A 19102-nucleotide genomic window follows, 5' to 3' on the forward strand; every position below is an offset into this window, starting at 1 on the left:
CAATGCACAATTTTTTATCGAACATTTAAGGACCACGCAAAACAACATACTTTGCAATAAAAAATACAGGTCACATATCTGCCCACAACACAAATTTTAGTCGGGGGTGGGGGGGTCTTCATGAGTCTTTAACCATTTTTTTTTTGTTATTTCATTCCTGTTGATGCGAATTTTTCATGATATCATTTGCCTTTGCTTTATAGTGTCTCGCCATTCTTACTACTTCTAAAGCCTTCATTACGAAAGTTTGACTGTTGACATTCCGTTAGATATGTGTACATGGGGTTTTGTTTATGAGTTGTATTTTTTTTTGTTTTCGCCTTTTTTGCTTCGAACGCCACAACATATTAACTTACAATGCTTTCTGTAACGTGTACGTTTTTCACCGAAATTACCGTGCCACACACTCTTGTTTATTTACTATTAGCGAAACTATACGATAAATAAATTTCTCATTGTGCGTAGTTTTTTTTTGTGTGTTTTTTGTTCCTTTTTTGGTTGCTTTTTTTTTGTTTTCTTTTACTCACCTAAAGTTCTTTGTTTTCATTAAACTCATATTTTACACCATTACCACCAGCCTTTTGCAGTTTCGAATTATTTTTTAAAAATTTCTTGAAGTTGAGCATGTTTTGTAAGTTGAGCATGTTTGTAATTTATTTTTAAAACTATTTTTATATAGTCTAATAATATGGTTTACTACGGGTTTCTCATCCCGATGCAATGGAATTTTAAGTCAGTTGTTCGTTTCGCATTCGGAATATAAATATTTCAAGCCATACTTACATGCGATGGTGTAATGGAAAACCACATATCGTTACGTCCCCCATGAATATCGTTTTTTTCTGTTATCATTGTTATTTTGTATTTTTAAATATTCTTATGGTAGGTCATTGTGTATCTCTAAATGTCATTCCACCTCGTCGCTTACTAATTTAAAAAACAAACAAAATATACCCTCACACACCCATGTGGTCGTAATATTAATTCAAAGCTCGTGCTATTTAAAATCACGAAATTAAAACTTTACTTGCAGTGATACTTGTGCTTTGTTTTTGTTTGACCCAAATATCTGCACAGAAATCTTTAAATAGATTTATTTGCCGATATTTGGGACAAAAAAAAAAACAAACCACAAGTATCACAAATATCAAGTTTTTGTATTGATTCATTTCTGTATGTATTGAAAAGAAAACATTAAAGTGGTGTAATGTTTTTACGTATATCTGAAAAAAAAATCATTTGGGAATTAATGCACGAGGATTAATGCATAATTGCATTGAATTGTGATATTTTTATTGTAATTTTTTACAACACAACGGGTGATACAAAATCATGAAAACATGCTTATGTAACCTGGAGATGTGCAGTAATGTGAAGACATATGTATAAGAAGAAACCCGACAAACAATCCATTATGTGTCTAATTAATTAGAAAGACAATCAGAAATGAAACTAAATCGAAACAACCGAAGTAAAAAAAAATCAGTGAAAATGATTTTATTTATTTTTAATATAGGTTGGGATATTTCTATACATGTTTTACTGTGCCTAATAACCAAGCTTCATAATCACAGCTGGTTCGTTGACAGTAGCAAGTTTACGAACAATCCGATAGCCGAAATGGTCAACTCGCCTATGATACATATTGAATAAATTAAGAGACAAATAAACAACATTTTCGTTTACCGTATCCGAACTTTTGCATTGTCCAATCGGTTAGGGGCGATAAGCACACACCGCATATTCTTAGGCAACGCTCTGAATCTCGCATGCAATTCGAATCGTAGCTCATTAAGGCATTAGGTTCACGAAAGTGTATACCCGTTGATGGAGATCATGCAAGTGCGTATGTGCCCTCCCTTGAAGTGTGGTGCGGCAGTGTTTTGGGAACAAGTAGCACAAACAGCAAACACGGTTCAAATAATATATAGATATATTTGTTTTAATTACTAAATACAAAGTACTAATATTAAGAAGGGATGTTTTCCGATTGCATCTAAGCAGCGTCTGTGTTGTACAGCTCATAATTATACTACTATGGTAGCACACATCTCTCTACACGCGCCCTACCTCTCTACCTTGCCATTTTGGGAACGAGCGCTCGGATCGAAGAATGCGTGCTTACCTACCAATATCCGCTCAAATTAGAAAACATTTTATCAAATGGTTTGTTTTCATAGCTTGTTTGTATGTTTGTTTGTTTCTGTTTCCCTGTTATTACCCACTCTGTTATTTCTCTCTATCTCTCACTTTCTCTCTCTCCTCTCTCTCTCTCTCTCTCTCTCTTGCTCTCTTGAAACGCACACACAGAGGGCTGTCCATTTTGTTTGTTTTTTGGTTTTTTAAATGTTTGGTTCCACTGTCTTATTTGTCTTTCACTGCTTTTGCATCTTTTTGCTATACTCTTTGATCATTCTTGCTTATGTTTTACTAGACGAGATGTGATGTTTCGTTTCCATTACTGCTCGTTACATATACTCTAGAATCGATTACTTTTGTCAATTTAAAATATTGTAGTGAGAATTAGTTTTTCTTGTTGCTGTTTTGTTTGTATTTTTAATGTCTGCATTTTTAAATGGAAATAATTTAAGCCACTACGCACACACAACGTTCTCAATTGAGCTTGTGCCTGAGTGTTGTGGGCTTGCTGAGTAGAAGCTTCTTTAGAGGTTTGCTGATAAGATCGACACGAGATGCACGCATGCATTCCTCTCACTGGTTGATTATCGTTCACTAGGATCTATACTAAATAATTCCGTGTGTCGTATATCGTCCTGTCATCTATCTGCCCTGTGGAAGCCTTAATTTATGTACGTGTTCGGTAGTAGTTGTTCACTTGATGTTGAACACGATTTTCTAATCTTCAGTTTCTTTTTTCATTAGCTCAAATTTACACCTTTCGAATGTTAAAATCGCCGTACAGCAATCGAGGCCTCGCTTTATATTGTATACACAAAACGAAAAACAAAAAAAATCTCAAACCACCGCTAGCTACGAATTCTATCGAAAACCTCTTCGACAGCTCCTTGTAATCATCTTTTCGTTTATTTTGCTTTTGTTTTCTCTTCAGTGGTACTTTTGTTTATAAACGAAGAATGGGACATAATAATGGGGACGAATGGACATTTTGCTGGCGAGTGTATTGCACATAAAATATGGCACCTTTTGTTACACTACATCAACATATTGTTTTCTCTTTCTTTTTTTGATCACACAATCCAAAATTTTGTTTGAAGAAGTGATTAAGAAAAAGATATCTGCGCATGCATTGTATGTACATAACTGAAACTGTTGATCAGATAGCATTTACTTTCTCCTTCAATTTTTCACAGCGGTCTATGTGAATGATGAAGAAACAGTTTTACATGTTTGTTTTGTTGTGGCACGAACCCCAAATATCATTATTAGAAATGGGTTTTAATCGTATAATCTGATGTCAGAACTCTTTCATATACCATATACTTGGTTGATGTTTGAGCAGAAATGTAAAATGAACAAACGGTCAAAATATCTTTTTAAAAAACATCTCTACCCTTCTGTGCTTATTTTGCACTCAACGGTGTGTAGTTCTGAGTGATCATTTTGGCAATCAGTATTTTCTGCCATTAGTTTTTGTTCAGGATATTATTAAAAGCATTTATATTATTATTAGTATTACCGTTAAATGTACTGCAGTAATTATTATAATCTGTATTGTAAAGTTGGGTTTGTTTGTTCTGTATGTTGATGTGGTTTTTAAAGGTCATACATTTTTTTGTAACATTTAAGTTGTTGTTTTTCATTAATCTGTGAGGATATACATACACCACCGCCGCCTAGATCGCTTTTTGTGTTTTGTTATTGTTTTCTCGTATGGGTTATTCCCCACTGTTTACTGTATAAAATAGCATATGTAAAACGAGCATTCGGTAGCTTCTGCGTGTGTGTGTGTGTGTGTGTGTGTGTGTGTGTGTGTGTGTCTGTGTGTGTGTGTGTGTGTGTGTGTGTGTGTGTGTGTGTGTGTGTGTGTGTGTGTGTGTGTGTGTGTGTATGTGTGTGTTTGCGTGTTTGTGAGTTTTGTACATATGTTTTCGTGTAAGAATTATGATGGTGTTTGGTGTTTGGTAAAGCGAAATGCCACTAGAAATATGACATTTCTAGGGTATTGTGGGTATTAATGGTTATTTTTTTAAATTTTTGTTTACTCTTCCAAAAGAAGAGAATAGTCTTCGTTTTTTATTGTTGTATTATTTTGCCGAGATGAAGTATCACAGCTTCGAGCGCATTTTTAGTTTCTACTTGGGCGGCTCGGAACCCAATGAATTTTGTACCAGCAATTTGTGTATCCGACGTATCCGAGTATTTTCGTAAATGTATTTCATAGTGCTCGTGCGTGTATATGTGTTTCGTACTCCTTACTCAGACTGTGTTTGATTAGTATTTGAATTTGGTAGTATTTGCAATGAAAACAAAATAAAAAATCCAAACCACTGTGGGAGTTCGGTTGACGAGAAAGTCGCCTAGTTTCGAATGTCAAAATAGAGATCAATGTGTACTGATGCTTGCTTTGCAGTGCTCGGTGCTCGGATCGTGCGCATCGGTTCGATTGTTGTGAGCGCTTTAATTAATTAACTCGCGCTTGATCTGCACAGTCATCTTTCACACCTTCTCGAATAGATGGTGGAGGTGTAAGTTGGTGGAAAGATGCGAAGAAGGGTGGGTAAACTCGCGTGGGTGCATGGTGTAGCAGCAGCAAAAGCAGCAGACATGGTAGGTGAAGTGAAATGATCGAATAGGGGTTTCTTGAAACAAGCCGACAGCCGACAGCCGACAGCCGGCTCCGGTGAAGGATTTGGCGCTTTGTGCCTAGTGCCGCCTTGTGGCTGTGTCATACATACCTTCCGTTTTCCGCCACACACACGCACCCCTCTCAAACCTTGCACCCCGTTTGTCCGATGGGAACATTAACTTTTGATATCAAAATTACTTATCCCCTTTTCGGTGTGATAAGACCGATAACAAGGGTCAAAAGGTATGGCGAGGGGGCGGTTGTAAAGGGGTGGGGTAGCTTAACTGGGAGGTTGGAGTGGAGTGAAATTGGCTTCTGTCGGTAACTACTCACGTGCGCCTGTGTTGCAATCTTTTGATGTCACTTTCCCGATTTCATGGCACAGCAAGGGGATAGGGTGCGTGCTTTTGTGTGTATGTATGTATGTATAAATGTATTTGAGCATGCTGATTAAGGTGGCAGCAAAAAGAGGGTTAGAGAGTGGAGGAAAGGTAAAACTGAAAATAAATAAATCAACGAACCCATCAGCGCGCCCGCTTTGATCATTTCGAAGGAAACCGCTGTCCGATTGAAACCGCCTTTTCCTGTTTTCCATCCCTTTCTTGCACTAGCACTGTTATTATTATTACTTTTATTGATTTTATTTAAGTGAACAGGCAAAGACTCTTCTTCTTATTGTGTAAAGTTTATTTCTTTTGTGTTTTACTCTTCAGCCCTCGATTTCATAGAAAAATCGGAAATGCAGCTCATAATCAATGTGTGGTTTAATCTTAAAATACCAAGAAAAAAAACTTAGGTGACATTTATGCAAGCTGATCCAACTTCAACTTCTGAAAATATGTTGGAATCTTTTGATATAATATTTTATGCAAACAAAAAACGAATATATCTGTTAAATGACATATTTATTAGCAGTGACAAACATCGGCACATTGACAAACATCGCTGCAAAAACCATACACAGTATGAAAATACAGCTCCTTCAGGTAACTTGCTCGCCTGTTATGTCACCAATATTGAGACAATGGACAAATCTCACAATTCGATGGGGATTGTGAGTATAGTGAGTACAAATCGATGGGAATTAGAAATGAGGCATTTTTATCGATTACAGCATGCCAAAAACACACACACACATACACACACACACACACACACACACACACACACACGGAGGGTATTCCAGCTCGTGAGTGTCATTCACTAATTTTTTGTCGTTATGCGTAATACGTCACCACTCACAGCTACGAGCAAGCGTTAGCGTTCTTGTTGTATGTCAAACAAGCGTAGCTCTATTTATTTACTATTTCAAATATAAAAAGTTAAACCAAGTTTTTTGAGGCTTCAAGTACTCCATTGGTTACAACGTACCAGGAAAGGATGTCTGAAAAAATGATTGAACTCGTTCACCCAGTTACCGTAACCTATGCGTACTTAATATACCGAACGACACTGATATGGGTCATAAAGGGGATAAAAAGAGTTGATGTAGAAGCGTTTGGTGTATAGTCAAGATGTACATGATTGCTACACATATACACACAAACCGTATACAAATTAGACAGGGAAATAGAACATGAGACGCTGGTGATAGCTGGAGAAAAATTGGAACGTCTGATACTAAGTAGAATCTTCCCATGCCATGTATAATGCTAGGTGTGGGAAAGATTTTCACTAATTTGTACACTTGCAAGAAGCCACCGATGAAACATAACTGTTCTAATATTATCTTGTTTGCTCTGCACTGTCGGACGTCAGAAGTCAGAGGGTGTTAATGCAAATGTTGGTTCAACAACTTTCTCTTCTTTTCTATTGCAAAACAGTGCGACAAAGCAAAAAGTGTATTTGCTTCCATTAATGCGTGCGTATGTGCGTGTGGTAAAATGTGTAATTTTGTTGTCTATTGTGTAAGTTACTAATTCCCTCTCAAACTTCCTTTTCTTCCTCTCCGTAATTCTCATCCATCGCTGTTTAGTTATATCCCACCTTTATCTGTCTGATTCTATTTCTACATCGCTCACACCGTGTATTGGGAGAAGCCGCACTGGGGTACTTAGGATGTTGTGGGTCTTCTTATTTCTTGCAACGCCGCAACCGTTTCCTTGACATCGCCCGTTATCATACTCGTCCAACTGTGCCGTACTCGTGCGTTGGCAGTTGTCCTTTGGCGACAAATAGTGCAGCCATTGCGGCGGATGTAGGTGAGGTAGCGTTCGAACCGCCGTGCAGTACGACGTCTCCAGACATTTCCAGATCCGGCGGAGTGACCGAGGCGAAGGAGGTTGAGAAGGCTAACTGCTGCTGATACTGATGTTGCTGTTGTTGTTGGTGGTGTGATGATTGTTGGTGTTGCTGCTGCTGATGCTGTTGATGATTTGGATACTGATGGCGATGATATTGATGATGCGTATATAGCTGTTCTGGATATTGTGGCTGTCTCGCTGATCTCGGATGCGAAAATATTGGTGACGCAGTCAGTGACTGATGTGAAAGATGATGTTGTTGCTGATGATGCTGGTGAAGGGCGTGTGCGATAGGGGAGCTATCACCGGGTCCGTCTGTGGCTGCCTGCGGTGTCCCCGCCTTTAGGGACAGTGGGGGTGACGGCGGTGGCATTGTCGACGGTTGTGACACAAATAGAAGCAGTGTGCCGAACGGGTTGTTGTTCGCACTAGCCGCGTTTCAGACCGTATCCGTGACGCCCGCATACTGGCAGGCGGACAGGCCGGCTGAATTCGAGCGGGACACGGGAGACGACGCGGAATAGGGACTAGAGAAACCGGACGTATGCTGCTTTGCCTTCAACCGGAGCGTGGCGATACTGGAGCTCATGGCTGTGCACGGTTCGGCCGCAGCACGATGATGATACATGTACGGATTGGTAGGCGTCGTGTAGGGGCACGGTGTCGGCGAAACACCGGACGCACCAGACGTACCAGTCAGGCCGGTACCCATGCTGGCCGGTAGCATCGTGCCGGTACCGGCCATACCCGCTGCCACCGAGGAAGCGGACGTGTTGAAGCAGTTGATCGAATTCTGGTGATGGTTGGTCGACACGATCGACGTTCCGAGCGGGTTCACCGTCCACGGGAACGTTTTAGCACCGAGTGGTGACGGTACCTTCGCCCAGTTGTTATAAGTGTAGGACGAGTACAGCGTGTCGGTGTCGGCGAACGGCTGCACAAACTGGGGCCCAAACCCGTTCTTGAAGTCGGCCGCAGCAATTGCATTCATCTGGTTCCGTTCTCGCTTGCGCCATTTGGCCCGTCGGTTTTTAAACCATACCTGGAACAGATGAATTAGTCGAAATTAAGTTTACATGCACAGTAAGATATCAACAATGAAATCTAATAATACTGCTTTGGCTACTTGGTGTTCATAACTATCTTATCGGATCGTAATTATTTGCCTGTAAGATCAGCACAGATTAGCACAACATTTTCTTCCGTTAGCAACGAAGACCAAGGTTTTGGATGGATGGGATTTGAACACCGGTCCTGCCGTATGAATTCGGTGACAGCTGCTGTCACCTCTGCTAGCGGGTGGTCCTTGCGGTTTTTTAAAGCAAGCACCAAAATTATATGCCATAGGTGTGTTATACTTAGATTTTAACTTATTAAGTTTATTGTCCTTATTGGGCTACGTTTACACATTCTTCACACCGGAAAACCATGTGCAATTATGATGTTTAAATGTAGTAAATTGATCTGTAAATATTTTTGTAGCTCGGTATGCAAACAGTGTTATCTAAGACCTCAGGAGTTACATGCATTGCAACAAGACTATGGAAGCGTCGATACAAATTCATCGCAGTGTAACACACTCCAAACGCGTTCAGAGTAGGGGCTTTCAGCACTATATATCTTTCATTTAACCTACCATTTCCCATTACAAATCCACAACATGCGGACGGCAACGAAATTTAACGCGTTTCCGGCGGATTTCGTGTGGTCAAAAACCCCCCATTTCGGAAACTTTGCCTTTGCCTACTTGCGCACATGCAGTGCGCGTTCCGAACAGTGCCTACCAACCGGGTCACCTTTAATATTCGTACTACGTTTTAGGATCTTTGGAAGCAATATGAAAATGTGCGATTTTTGACGACAATACAATCATGCCCGGTGCCCGATGCCCGATTTGCGATCCTGCATTTGCTATCCCTGCACATTCTTTTTTCCCCCTTTCATCGACACCGTATGATTAGAAACAGCGAGCGTTCTTGTGTTCTCATCCTCGTCGTTTCATTTCGCCGCTGAAATTTATGCATCATACAAGAGCATATGTGAAAAGCCTACCCAAAGCTACCACCTTTATCCGTTGTTCTTCAATACAAAGGGGATTTTACGGGATGGGATGATGCGGGTGCCGGAGGTGGTAGGCGAACCAGTAAAAGCACCCGAAAGCGTCCGGCGGCGTGGAAAGCACTTGTGGGCTGTCACCGCGACACATCGGTAGTCGGTACGTATGAATGTACGTACGTACGTTTTCCGAAAGCCATCTGCAATGAAATCCTCTACGTTCGGTTAACATAATCCCTGGAAATACCTATTTTACTGTCGCTCAATACCAACTATTCCGTACATCTTGTGTGCCGCTGCATCACCATGGTTGGTTCGTATGCGTGTGTGAGTTGCGTGTTACACACGAGTACACAGGACAGATAAATATAAGGGGATTTGTTTCTATTAGTAGATTTATTTATTATGATGGAAAATAACTCGAAACACACTCGTTTGGTTTATTTTCATATTTATTAATGTTTGTGAAGTTGCTGGTGTAGAAAGGTGTCAATAATCGGTTTGGTTTTACATTTTCTATAAAGTCTTTTCAAAACCTAGGGAACAAACATCTATTGTCAAGAAAAACCGAGAAACTTTTAAATGACATTCCACGCTGAGTGTGCTTAACATTTCCTACGATAGTTGACGAGATTTAGTTGTGAAACGTTTCAATTAAAAATAAGCTATTTGTTAAAATTACCATTAAATTCTGTATTAGGTTTTTTTCATTAATGAAAATTGATAATCGTGTGGTTGTTTACAATTTGGGATAGTTTGGAAATACGTACCAAAAAAACACCATCACAATAGTTATGAAAACAAACTAATTCCAATCATTTGCAATTGTATGTAGTAGAAGCTGTTTATAGCGCAACTGCTAAAACGTATCTGTGGGCCACGCGCTTAAATTATAGTATAAATAGTATAAATTCTCATGAATTTTATATTTATCCTCCCTTTTTGAGGACTTCCATAAGCTAAACAAAGGCAAGAATTTTTAAAATCACAAACAACACACACTTGTAAAAATTTAGCTCTAAAATAATAATAAATTAAAGTGCTAGTTAGAAGATATGGAAGCACATTAAAGAAGTCATCGCAGCCCACCGTCACATTCTTCTTCTTCTTCTGTGGCACTACAACCTCGAGAGGTCTCGGCCTGCCATTTCTGGCTTTCTGTGACTTGATTTTACCCGTAAAAAAGTAGTCAGCCTTTCGTACGGGGAGGCGGTCTGGATGGGATTTGAACCCCGGCCCTGCCGTATGAAGACCGGCGCCGCTGTCGCCTCGGCAACCGGACCACCGTCACATTAGTAAATGCAAACTCATAAAACTTTATTTAAGAGACCTCCAGTGGAAAATAATAATGTTTTTTCCGATTCAAGCTTGTCACGAACCACAAAAGCACAGAGAACCATTAAAGAGTTAGCTGCACCATCCAACTATGGATGGAGGAAAATATGACTCTTCTGGCCGACATTTTCCTTGTTTTCCCGCAGGCAGCAAACCAAAGAATGGCTAAGCTAAAATAAAAGACTAGCGATCCTAACTACCGGCACATCACCACAAAAAAGATTCTAAACTCACAAATCACACAGCAGGTACCGGCAAGGGGGGGGGGAGGGGGAGGGTGGGAAGGCTGCGTGTGAGATTTCAGCATTACCACCATTACATGGCCGCATGCACAGCATCAATGATGATGATGATGATGCTGCTGCTGCCGGTGATGGTGCGCCGTTGTTGTGTTGGTATGCACGAGATTAAACTCTCGTTAACTTTAATCGACTTTCATGCACCGCCAAAAAGTAAATCAACTTCGGGCCGAAGGATGCGCTTTTAGTTGCGCCTATTTAAACGCACGTGTCGTGACCATTTTCCGGTGTGCACCCATGAAAAAAGGCAGGGTAGGGATCGGGTAGGGCAGAGGATTTTTTGTTTGCCGAACGGATTATAAGCGTAATCCTCGGTCATGATTAACGATTTCGTTACCTATGCGTTGGGCCTCTCTGCGTGAAATTGTGCATTTTGTTCTGTCGTTTTCCCGTGTTTTGTGCTTCTTCCTTTTGCTGCTGTCGTCGAGCATACGGCGTCAGCAGCCGCAGAAGCAGCGGCGTCTGCGATGGAACATCCGCACCCGGTAGTTTAGTTTCTTCTTAAGCCACCTTCCCGGGGCGTGTAAAAGAAAATAATGAATGAGGGGAGTTTCTTGGACGCGGAGCGAAAAATGGTGGAAAATTGGATGCGTTTTATTTCCTTACTTTTCGCTTGTGTGCAGCCACACACACACACACACACACACGCGCGAGCGCGCGTGCGCGAGCCACGCATACTCTTTATTGTCGCGTCTTCCTACAGAAACGAAGTACACGCTCAAACATGGGAAAAAAAAACATACCTCGCGCTCTATTATTTATACACTGTTGGGTGCCCAGGAAACCCCCCCCCCCCTATAACAAAAATTGCTACTGTTGATGAGGCGTATAATGAGCCGTGCAATCTGTGGAAGCGCCTGGATGTAACGCGTGGTAGCACAAGCTAGCGGAAAAGTAAAAGTAACGATTCGTCGTTCCGTCGTTCCATGGCCGTCGTCGGCCGGTGACAATTGAATTCGTTCGAGCTTGTAGCCCGGTCCGGGAAACGCGTGCCAATTGGACACAGTGCCTGCTGGTTTGGTTAACGCGAAAAGAATGAACCATCACTAATGTCTTTATTTTGAAAGAGGAATCATTTTAGTCATTTTTCTCAAGACTTTGGAAATTTGGTCGGTTTGCATCATTGCTGTTTGGAGTGTTGAAGATGAACGGAATATGGGTGATTGTTTAACAGATCTGGGATTTATCTAGTCATGGTGGTTTTAACTTATTGTCCCATGCGAATCTTGACTAAAAGGTTACATTTGAAAAGTTATGTTGATTCTATTCATCAAGAAATATTACTAACATAGCCAGGAAATATAGATGAACTTCTGCTTTGTCACTAGTACCGTAGTCAGCCAAAAACTTCATCAGTAACACGCTGCTTGAATTACTGGTTTTAAATATTTAAATTATATAAACAAAACTCGACTCAATATTTCATTATGATTATAGAAAGAGAAGCTAACATTGCGAGCACCTGTTCCCGCAAATGTCGGAAACACGCCTAAAACATGGCAAACAAGCTTGTTATCGACGGCGAGACCAGCGACATTGTAACAGATAGTCGTGACAATCGCTCTGACACTACTCCACGTATAAAGTGGGCCCATCCTAAGCCTTTCACCACCGTTTTCCGCTGCACTTGAACTTTGCAACTCGGATACCTAGTTCGCTGAAGGTATTTTGTGAAGTGGGTTGCATTAGCCCAGCGTAATAATGAAAAAAAATTAAATAAAAAGGGGTTTGCAAGTGATGTTTTCGGTATTTTCGATTTCCTTTCAATTTGTTCCTGTTCCAGTTGCTGTTGCTGCGTACGTGACTGTAATGTGCACTTGAAGAAAGATGACTGTAACGTGTTGCTAGGTGGTATTTTTTGTATGTATATGGATGATAATAATAGAATGTGAACCATTTCGGTGTGCAATATAATGCAGTAATTAAGCTTCGTCTTGGTAGAACAAATGTCTTTGACTACTACTACATGCCACAAGTTATGGCAAGAAACGAGAAGATGTACACATAATCAAGAAAGCAGCACCACACACACCTCCACATATACACTTGAGTGATTTTTATTGAGTTCATTCTGTTTGTAACAGCACATCAAGTAGGCGACATTTTCATGACTGTGAGACTTGAAAATGATAAACAATGATGATGAGCAAGATGGACAACCGGCGTAACCTCATTATCCCCTAGTAAATGCCGCACTTCGCATCAGTATCAAAGTGGGGATCATCGGATATATATGTTTGCCTGACTCTTAAGTGCGGATATAAATATTTGAAAGATTTCTTTGTCCGGGCAGCCCTGGGAACCGTGAAATGCACCTAGTGCTACAATTCATAAATTCATAGTTAGTTGCAATCGGGAGTAACAGTTTTTGTCTGATGGCACTGCTCATAAAAATCTAGTCTTTCCAAGCAGGAAGATTCACCATGGACAGCTGATACGGCCGCTGGTAGATTAGATCCCATCTGAATCCTTTTCTTCAAGCTACCCCTTTGCAAACGCATGTGTTAATATACAAAAAAGCAAGCAGGCAAACAAACAAATTAACAAATAGAAGAAGTCGAGGAAGAATGAAAAAAAAAGCTGCCTTCGGCGTCACAAGCCAAAGCCACGCGGGGTCCGGTAAACAATTCAATGCGCTCTTGCCGACGGGCTACCGAATTGATAACGGATACAAATTTTTATCATCATGTTCTAGCGACCGGTATGTATAACTGATGGTTTGGTGTCTTCCATGCCCGGCTGTGCAAAGATGTGGCGATTGATGAGACTGGAATGAAGAGTTGAGGAAAGTGGCGGTAGATATAGACTTCATGGGTTATGATAACGTTCAGATAACGGCTTGAACTCTTCAAGTCTCTGAACTTAGTGGTGACAAACATGAGTGCGCGGAGCATCATTACGTTCGTTTCACGATGGTTGAAAGACAAATAACTAATTATGTGTTCCAATCACATGCATACACAATTTTGTGTTGCTACTGGAACTACTGTTAAGTGGTGCGCTGTGTATTTAACGCTAGTTTTGCTGACGACGTACAGACGTATCGTACGTCGCATTATCACTTGTTATCATCAAAAATACCGCCCTATATTTGATATGTTATCAACGCTAATTAAATCGTGAGAGTAAAAATTAAAGAAATACCGAAACGGTCAACCAAAATATGGAAAAGCTACAAACTCTGGACAACTGGGACAGGAAAACATCAGTAAGGCATATGTGGTGACATCCGCCACAGACTAAATAAATGCACAGACTAGTCTGAGTCCCCAAACAAAACAAAAAAAAAAAGGGAAAAGAGAGGTCTTTGTTTGCACCAGCATGCATGCAAACATAATTCGCATTCGCTAGCCAATCGGAATAATAGTGACAGGCAACTGTCAGAGTTGGTGTGGCTACCGGAGGAATAGGTGGCAAATAGACGGACTCGTGGGATTGATTTATATCGAAACGCGATGCTACCTCACCAGCAGCAGTTCAGTAGGGTGGATTAAACACAAATGAAATTTCATTAAACGCGTACGATTTGAGGTTTCTGATATGAGCGCGACCCACACCGTTGTAGTACCTTCGGGTAGGGCTTTTGCCCGCCACCAGCTCTGCAAATTATTGTGGATGTTTCACTTTGAGGCATCAAATTTTGGTGGATCAAATACCCTGAAGCTTATGGGCACTTGAGAAGAAACCCGTTGTCATGTGCGAGAGTGAAAGGAATTAACTGTGTCTGTTAACATGAGGGATGTTTGGTCAAACTAAATATTGTTTATCAAAAAGATCTTTAATCGCTTGAGCTGGTTTTTTGGTAAAAAATATTTTTTACACTAGCTAAAAATTTCAGTATTTCACCTGAAATCCAATCCGCAAAGTGCGTTGTTAGTGTCTGTAATATTTAAATTCTACCCATCCGCATTCTCTCATAAATTGTCTCGTTCAAAATGATAATAGTAGAGCCTTTGGTTCTTGTTATAAGTCAAGACAAAATCAATGTCATGTTTGAATGAAAATAATTTACTGAATTATTAATTAATTAATTTTAAATTATATCGACAGTGTTCTTTTTTAATATTTAATTTAGCATATGCTTTTTAAATAATATGTTTAATATAAAATAATATTGTAATAATTATAAATAAAAATGAATGGCAAATCATCAGCAATACGGCCAGGTCGCTCCTACCGAATAAAAATACAGGCAAACAAGTAAATATAGAATTATTCTTATCATTGAAATATAAAGCGTATTGTTGAGTATACGGCGTTAAGCCGTCATAATTAAAATATAAAATAAATAAATAAAATAATGTAGCGTATTGTATTGAGTGAGATCCTGACACAGTGGTAAGTTAATTACATGTTAACCATGATGGTCAAAATTTTCTTCATTAAATATTTACTTTCATTTAAATCACATTTAAGCTATAATTGAATACCAATGTCATACATAAAAATTAACAGTCCGATGAATAGAAAACCATAATGAATTCTATTGATAAACTGCTCGTCGATTCGATGCATTCGATTCTTCCGACGGCTCACATAAAGTTAAACGTTAGTTTTTTTGTTGTTAAGAAACAAAATGAAAGATGATTTAACGTGCCATAACAAGGACTTAACAGCTTAATAAATTGCCATTCGCCTTCCAGAACAGTATCGTAAACATGATTGATACATTCCAGTAATGGTTTTTATTTCACTTTCTCTCATCGCGGTGCAAACATAAACTCAAACAGACTACCTAAACGACCATCTCACCAACGGGACTGGGCTTAGAAACGCAAAAAAAATTGAAAGAAAATCTCCGTAGAAAAAAATGCTAACGAAATAACCATGAACAATAAACTACCAAGCTAGCTTATCAACAAGTGTTTAACCACACCGTGGTACTACAACGTGCTCATGTGTAGCGAAAGTTGGAGGAAACCGATCTATATGCGCTTCTTGCGGATGTTGGGAAACTAAAACTTTTCAAACAGAGATTTGCTAGTGTACCACTGTGAAATTCCGAACCATCGTCCATAGCACCCGACACCATCCGATCCGTATCGGATTGTACAAAACACAAAGTGACCTAAAAGCCATAAAAACAATGTACGGTAAATTAAATATTGCGCTTGATGATGTCAATACTGCTACAAAACTACAACACCGGCAACACAACCATTTCCAATATACATCCACAACATTCCAACATACGTCCTTACGTCGTATCGGATGTCGAGAGAACTGTTTTGTCTGATCGGTAGACTGCCCAATAACTACCTTTACCTCGGAAGTGAGCTAAAATCGCATCCGATTTGGTAAATGCGTATTTGTTGCTTTGTGTTGATACTTCAATCCGCGCCACCTTCGTGCAGCGGACGATTTTGCAACACCTCTCGACGATTTTGCAACACCTTCGTGCAGCGAAAAATCGTACCTTTTGGCTTCCGAAGGACTCTACCGGACGTTGGCCAGATGTCTGGTGACCATTTACGATGATTTTTGGAACATCGAACCAAGATTAATGATTGCCGTTGCTAGTCGTACACTATACGCGGATGAACCGACGGGTTTCAAGGCTCAGAACCACGTCGTCGATGCACTATGTCTTCTGTGTATGTGTTGGCAAGACATTGCTCCGCAAGACAGGTTTGCACACATGTTCTCACCAGTGGACTATCGGGCTTCGCAAAAGTTTGATGTGTTTGCAGGATTTGCAGCAAACCATTCATGTCGATTTAGAGGTGTGATCTAGCTTTGTGTGTGTGTGTGTGTGTCTGTGTGTTTTTTTCTAATGTCTTGCAGGACTCGTGGTGATCATTTTAGGATAATTTGTGGTTCTCAAAAGGAATCGATATTATTATCTCTTGAAACATGGATCCTCATAGTCGAGTCCTATTTTTTGCAAAATTTATTTCCTTAAAATTTCATTTTTTAATTCTGATGGGCGTCCATTTTACTATGCATTCATTTTATCTGGAAATTCTGCCAGTAGTAGAAGCTTGAGTAGAGCTTGTCACAAATTATAACTTGTGAAGTGCATTTCATCCACACCAAACAAAAACAAACAACAACAAAACAAAAACGGTAAAAGTAGTACAACCATATTCATACAATGCACACTAATCCCTTCGGCTAACGATTTTCGGTTTTGGATGCAAAAATTGGTCAAACGAAATTAAAACCCGCACCTTTTTGGCAGATCCTTTAATCTACCGCCGGTCCTGTGTAGTTGTTGTTTATGCTGTTACGCTACGTGCCCTGCAGTACGCACGGTATAACAGAACAAGCAACAGTAGGCACATGGAAAAATAGAATCCTACAAAATGTATGTCCAGTCGTTCCCGAAGGCAAAGAGACAATGTTTAGAAATGGGTTTGCTTTCCAAAACCAAAACAACAACAACGAGAGTACAAACTTAGGTGTTTGGTTAAACATAAAAATTAAAAACATACGAAATCAAAGACGGAACGAAGGCTCTTCCGACGGCAGTTGAGAAATTCAACGATTCCTACAAAACTTACACACAAACACATTTGAATGTTACCCACCGCTCTCGTCCTTGTCCTTACCCTGGTTGGTGGTAATCCTCCTAGATTTATTGTCTTAATCATGTGAGGATTACCTCCTTAAACCGCCCGGATAGTTCTAGTGGGTAGGTATATTTTAGTTTAATGTAATGTTTATTTATCTGTTGCCCGGTTTTGATTCGAAGCAACTTTCTACAATAAGTAGTGGCGAATAGAGTGCAAAAATGGTACATTTAGACGCCATTCCACGTGTATGTATGCCCGTGGGTGCATCTGCTAGCAAGCCAGGGGAAAGGAAAGAGGTAGGGAGAGTTGAATAATTTAGATGCCATCCCACGTATATGTATGTCCGTGGGTGCATCTGCTAGCAAGCCAGGGGAAAGGAAAGAGGTAGGGAGAGTTGAATAATAGTCCGGTTAGAAGGTAAGTAGTTTACGAATGCTAGTAAGACGCTTTTACAAATGATTTACAAATACGGAATAAAAAAGACACAAACACGGTTTAAAACATTCCTGTACTTCACATAATTAGTCAAATTAGTTTAGAACATTCTTGGTGGATAACAACTATTTCCTCACAATGTATCCCAGAAATAGTAGACTAAAACAAAACTCTAACTTGTCCATGTAATATTTCGCCCACAATAACGATGTGGAAACTGCATAAAAAAGCAATTCTTGAAATAAAGCCGCTAAAATAGCCTTGTCAATATAGCCATCGATTCGTGTCATAATCAATCATTGTGATGCAATAAGTATCCTGACAGCCTTACGATTCAACCAGCCACGAAGAGCGATCAATTTTTACGATTAAAGCAAGAGTATACTCCGAAATTTACTCGGATTCAAATAATGTGATTTACTGGTAGCGAATTATGCGATTCTCGTCCCCAATAGAAATTTAAGCAAACTTATGCAACTCTATGCACTATGGATAGGCAAAGCAAGTCTTTTTTTTTAAATTGCATGTTTGGGACTAGAATAATTTGGCGATATTTTATACGTTTGCTAACTATTTCGCGTCATAGGTGCCTGGTAATATGCAACATCTGGTATTAATTTCACTTTTTATTTTTCTCGATTTATTAGAGCGCGCTGGAAAAACGACGAAAGATAACATATGTTTAGACGCCGCTACAATGAAAATTGAAGGTATATTGGCTCACGTTTTACTTTAAATTAACGGTGATAAATTTGAATCCAAAAAGAAAATGTCCCACGTGCTTGAACACCGCCATGATGCATTCCTGCAATTGCCGTTGCTCTTCTCGGTTCGTCCACTCAGTGGTTCAATTATATCATTTCAAACGCGATAAATCATTCAATTGTATAATCACTTACGCTTTTTGCTTTGATACCATTTCTGTGGTTGTGTTTTTGTTGCACTCTTTTTTATATCGACGAATTTTAAAGCAACTATTTCAATTCACTTATCGTACCCGTTCCTTATAGGCAAGTTCTAGGCTCTATGTGTACTTCTGCGACAGACAGAAGTATTGTTTTCTGTTCCTGCCATTCATTTATCTGCGCCTCTTCCATAAGATATCCGATATTGGGATGGAAAAATATCGCAAGCTCCGCCTAGACACTAGACATTTTACACGTGAAGTAAAGCGAACATAAACATTGTTTCGAAATCAAAGTGGTGAGGAGAATGGAGTAAAATCCAGTAACCTCATAATTCATCTGATACAGGTGCAGTCTGTGGCAAAGTAATTAAAAGCATTTTCGAATGCCATTCGCTAAAAACCTTCTTCCAGAAAGAGCTTTCGATGGCAGAGTGTGCGTCCATTCAGAACACCAGAACGCATTTAAAGGGGCGCCCTTGTGCAGCAAAACAAGTCATTCCAGCTTCTTAAAGATGCTCGGTTTGTGTTTCCGGCCGAAACTACCG

General features: G+C 39.9%; 3 protein-coding genes across 15 annotated transcripts in view; 2 read left to right on the forward strand and 1 right to left on the reverse strand.

Moving 5' to 3' along the window:
* Window positions 1-19102, forward strand: part of LOC118510623 (double-stranded RNA-specific editase Adar-like) — a 136954-nt gene that overhangs the window by 22230 nt on the left and 95622 nt on the right. The window contains exon 2 of one of the 6 annotated variants that reach the window (XM_036052701.1): window positions 18298-18360. The exons of the other annotated variants lie outside the window; for them this stretch is intronic. The gene's annotated coding sequence lies outside the window, so the exon portion shown is untranslated. The remainder of the gene's footprint in view (window positions 1-18297; window positions 18361-19102) is intronic. 6 annotated transcript variants of the gene reach the window in all.
* Window positions 1-19102, forward strand: part of LOC118513329 — a 72132-nt gene that overhangs the window by 22101 nt on the left and 30929 nt on the right. The window lies entirely within an intron of this gene.
* Window positions 1916-19102, reverse strand: part of LOC118512391 (pituitary homeobox homolog Ptx1) — a 48700-nt gene continuing 31513 nt past the window's right edge. For all 7 annotated transcript variants that reach the window (XM_036056986.1, XM_036057161.1, XM_036057075.1 and 4 more), the window contains one exon: window positions 1916-8053. In XM_036056986.1, the coding sequence (XP_035912879.1) occupies window positions 7451-8053 (603 nt within the window). In that variant the 3' untranslated portion in view covers window positions 1916-7450. The remainder of the gene's footprint in view (window positions 8054-19102) is intronic.

Source organism: Anopheles stephensi, chromosome X (genome assembly GCF_013141755.1).
Source record: "Anopheles stephensi strain Indian chromosome X, UCI_ANSTEP_V1.0, whole genome shotgun sequence".
Lineage (NCBI taxonomy): Eukaryota > Metazoa > Arthropoda > Insecta > Diptera > Culicidae > Anopheles > Anopheles stephensi.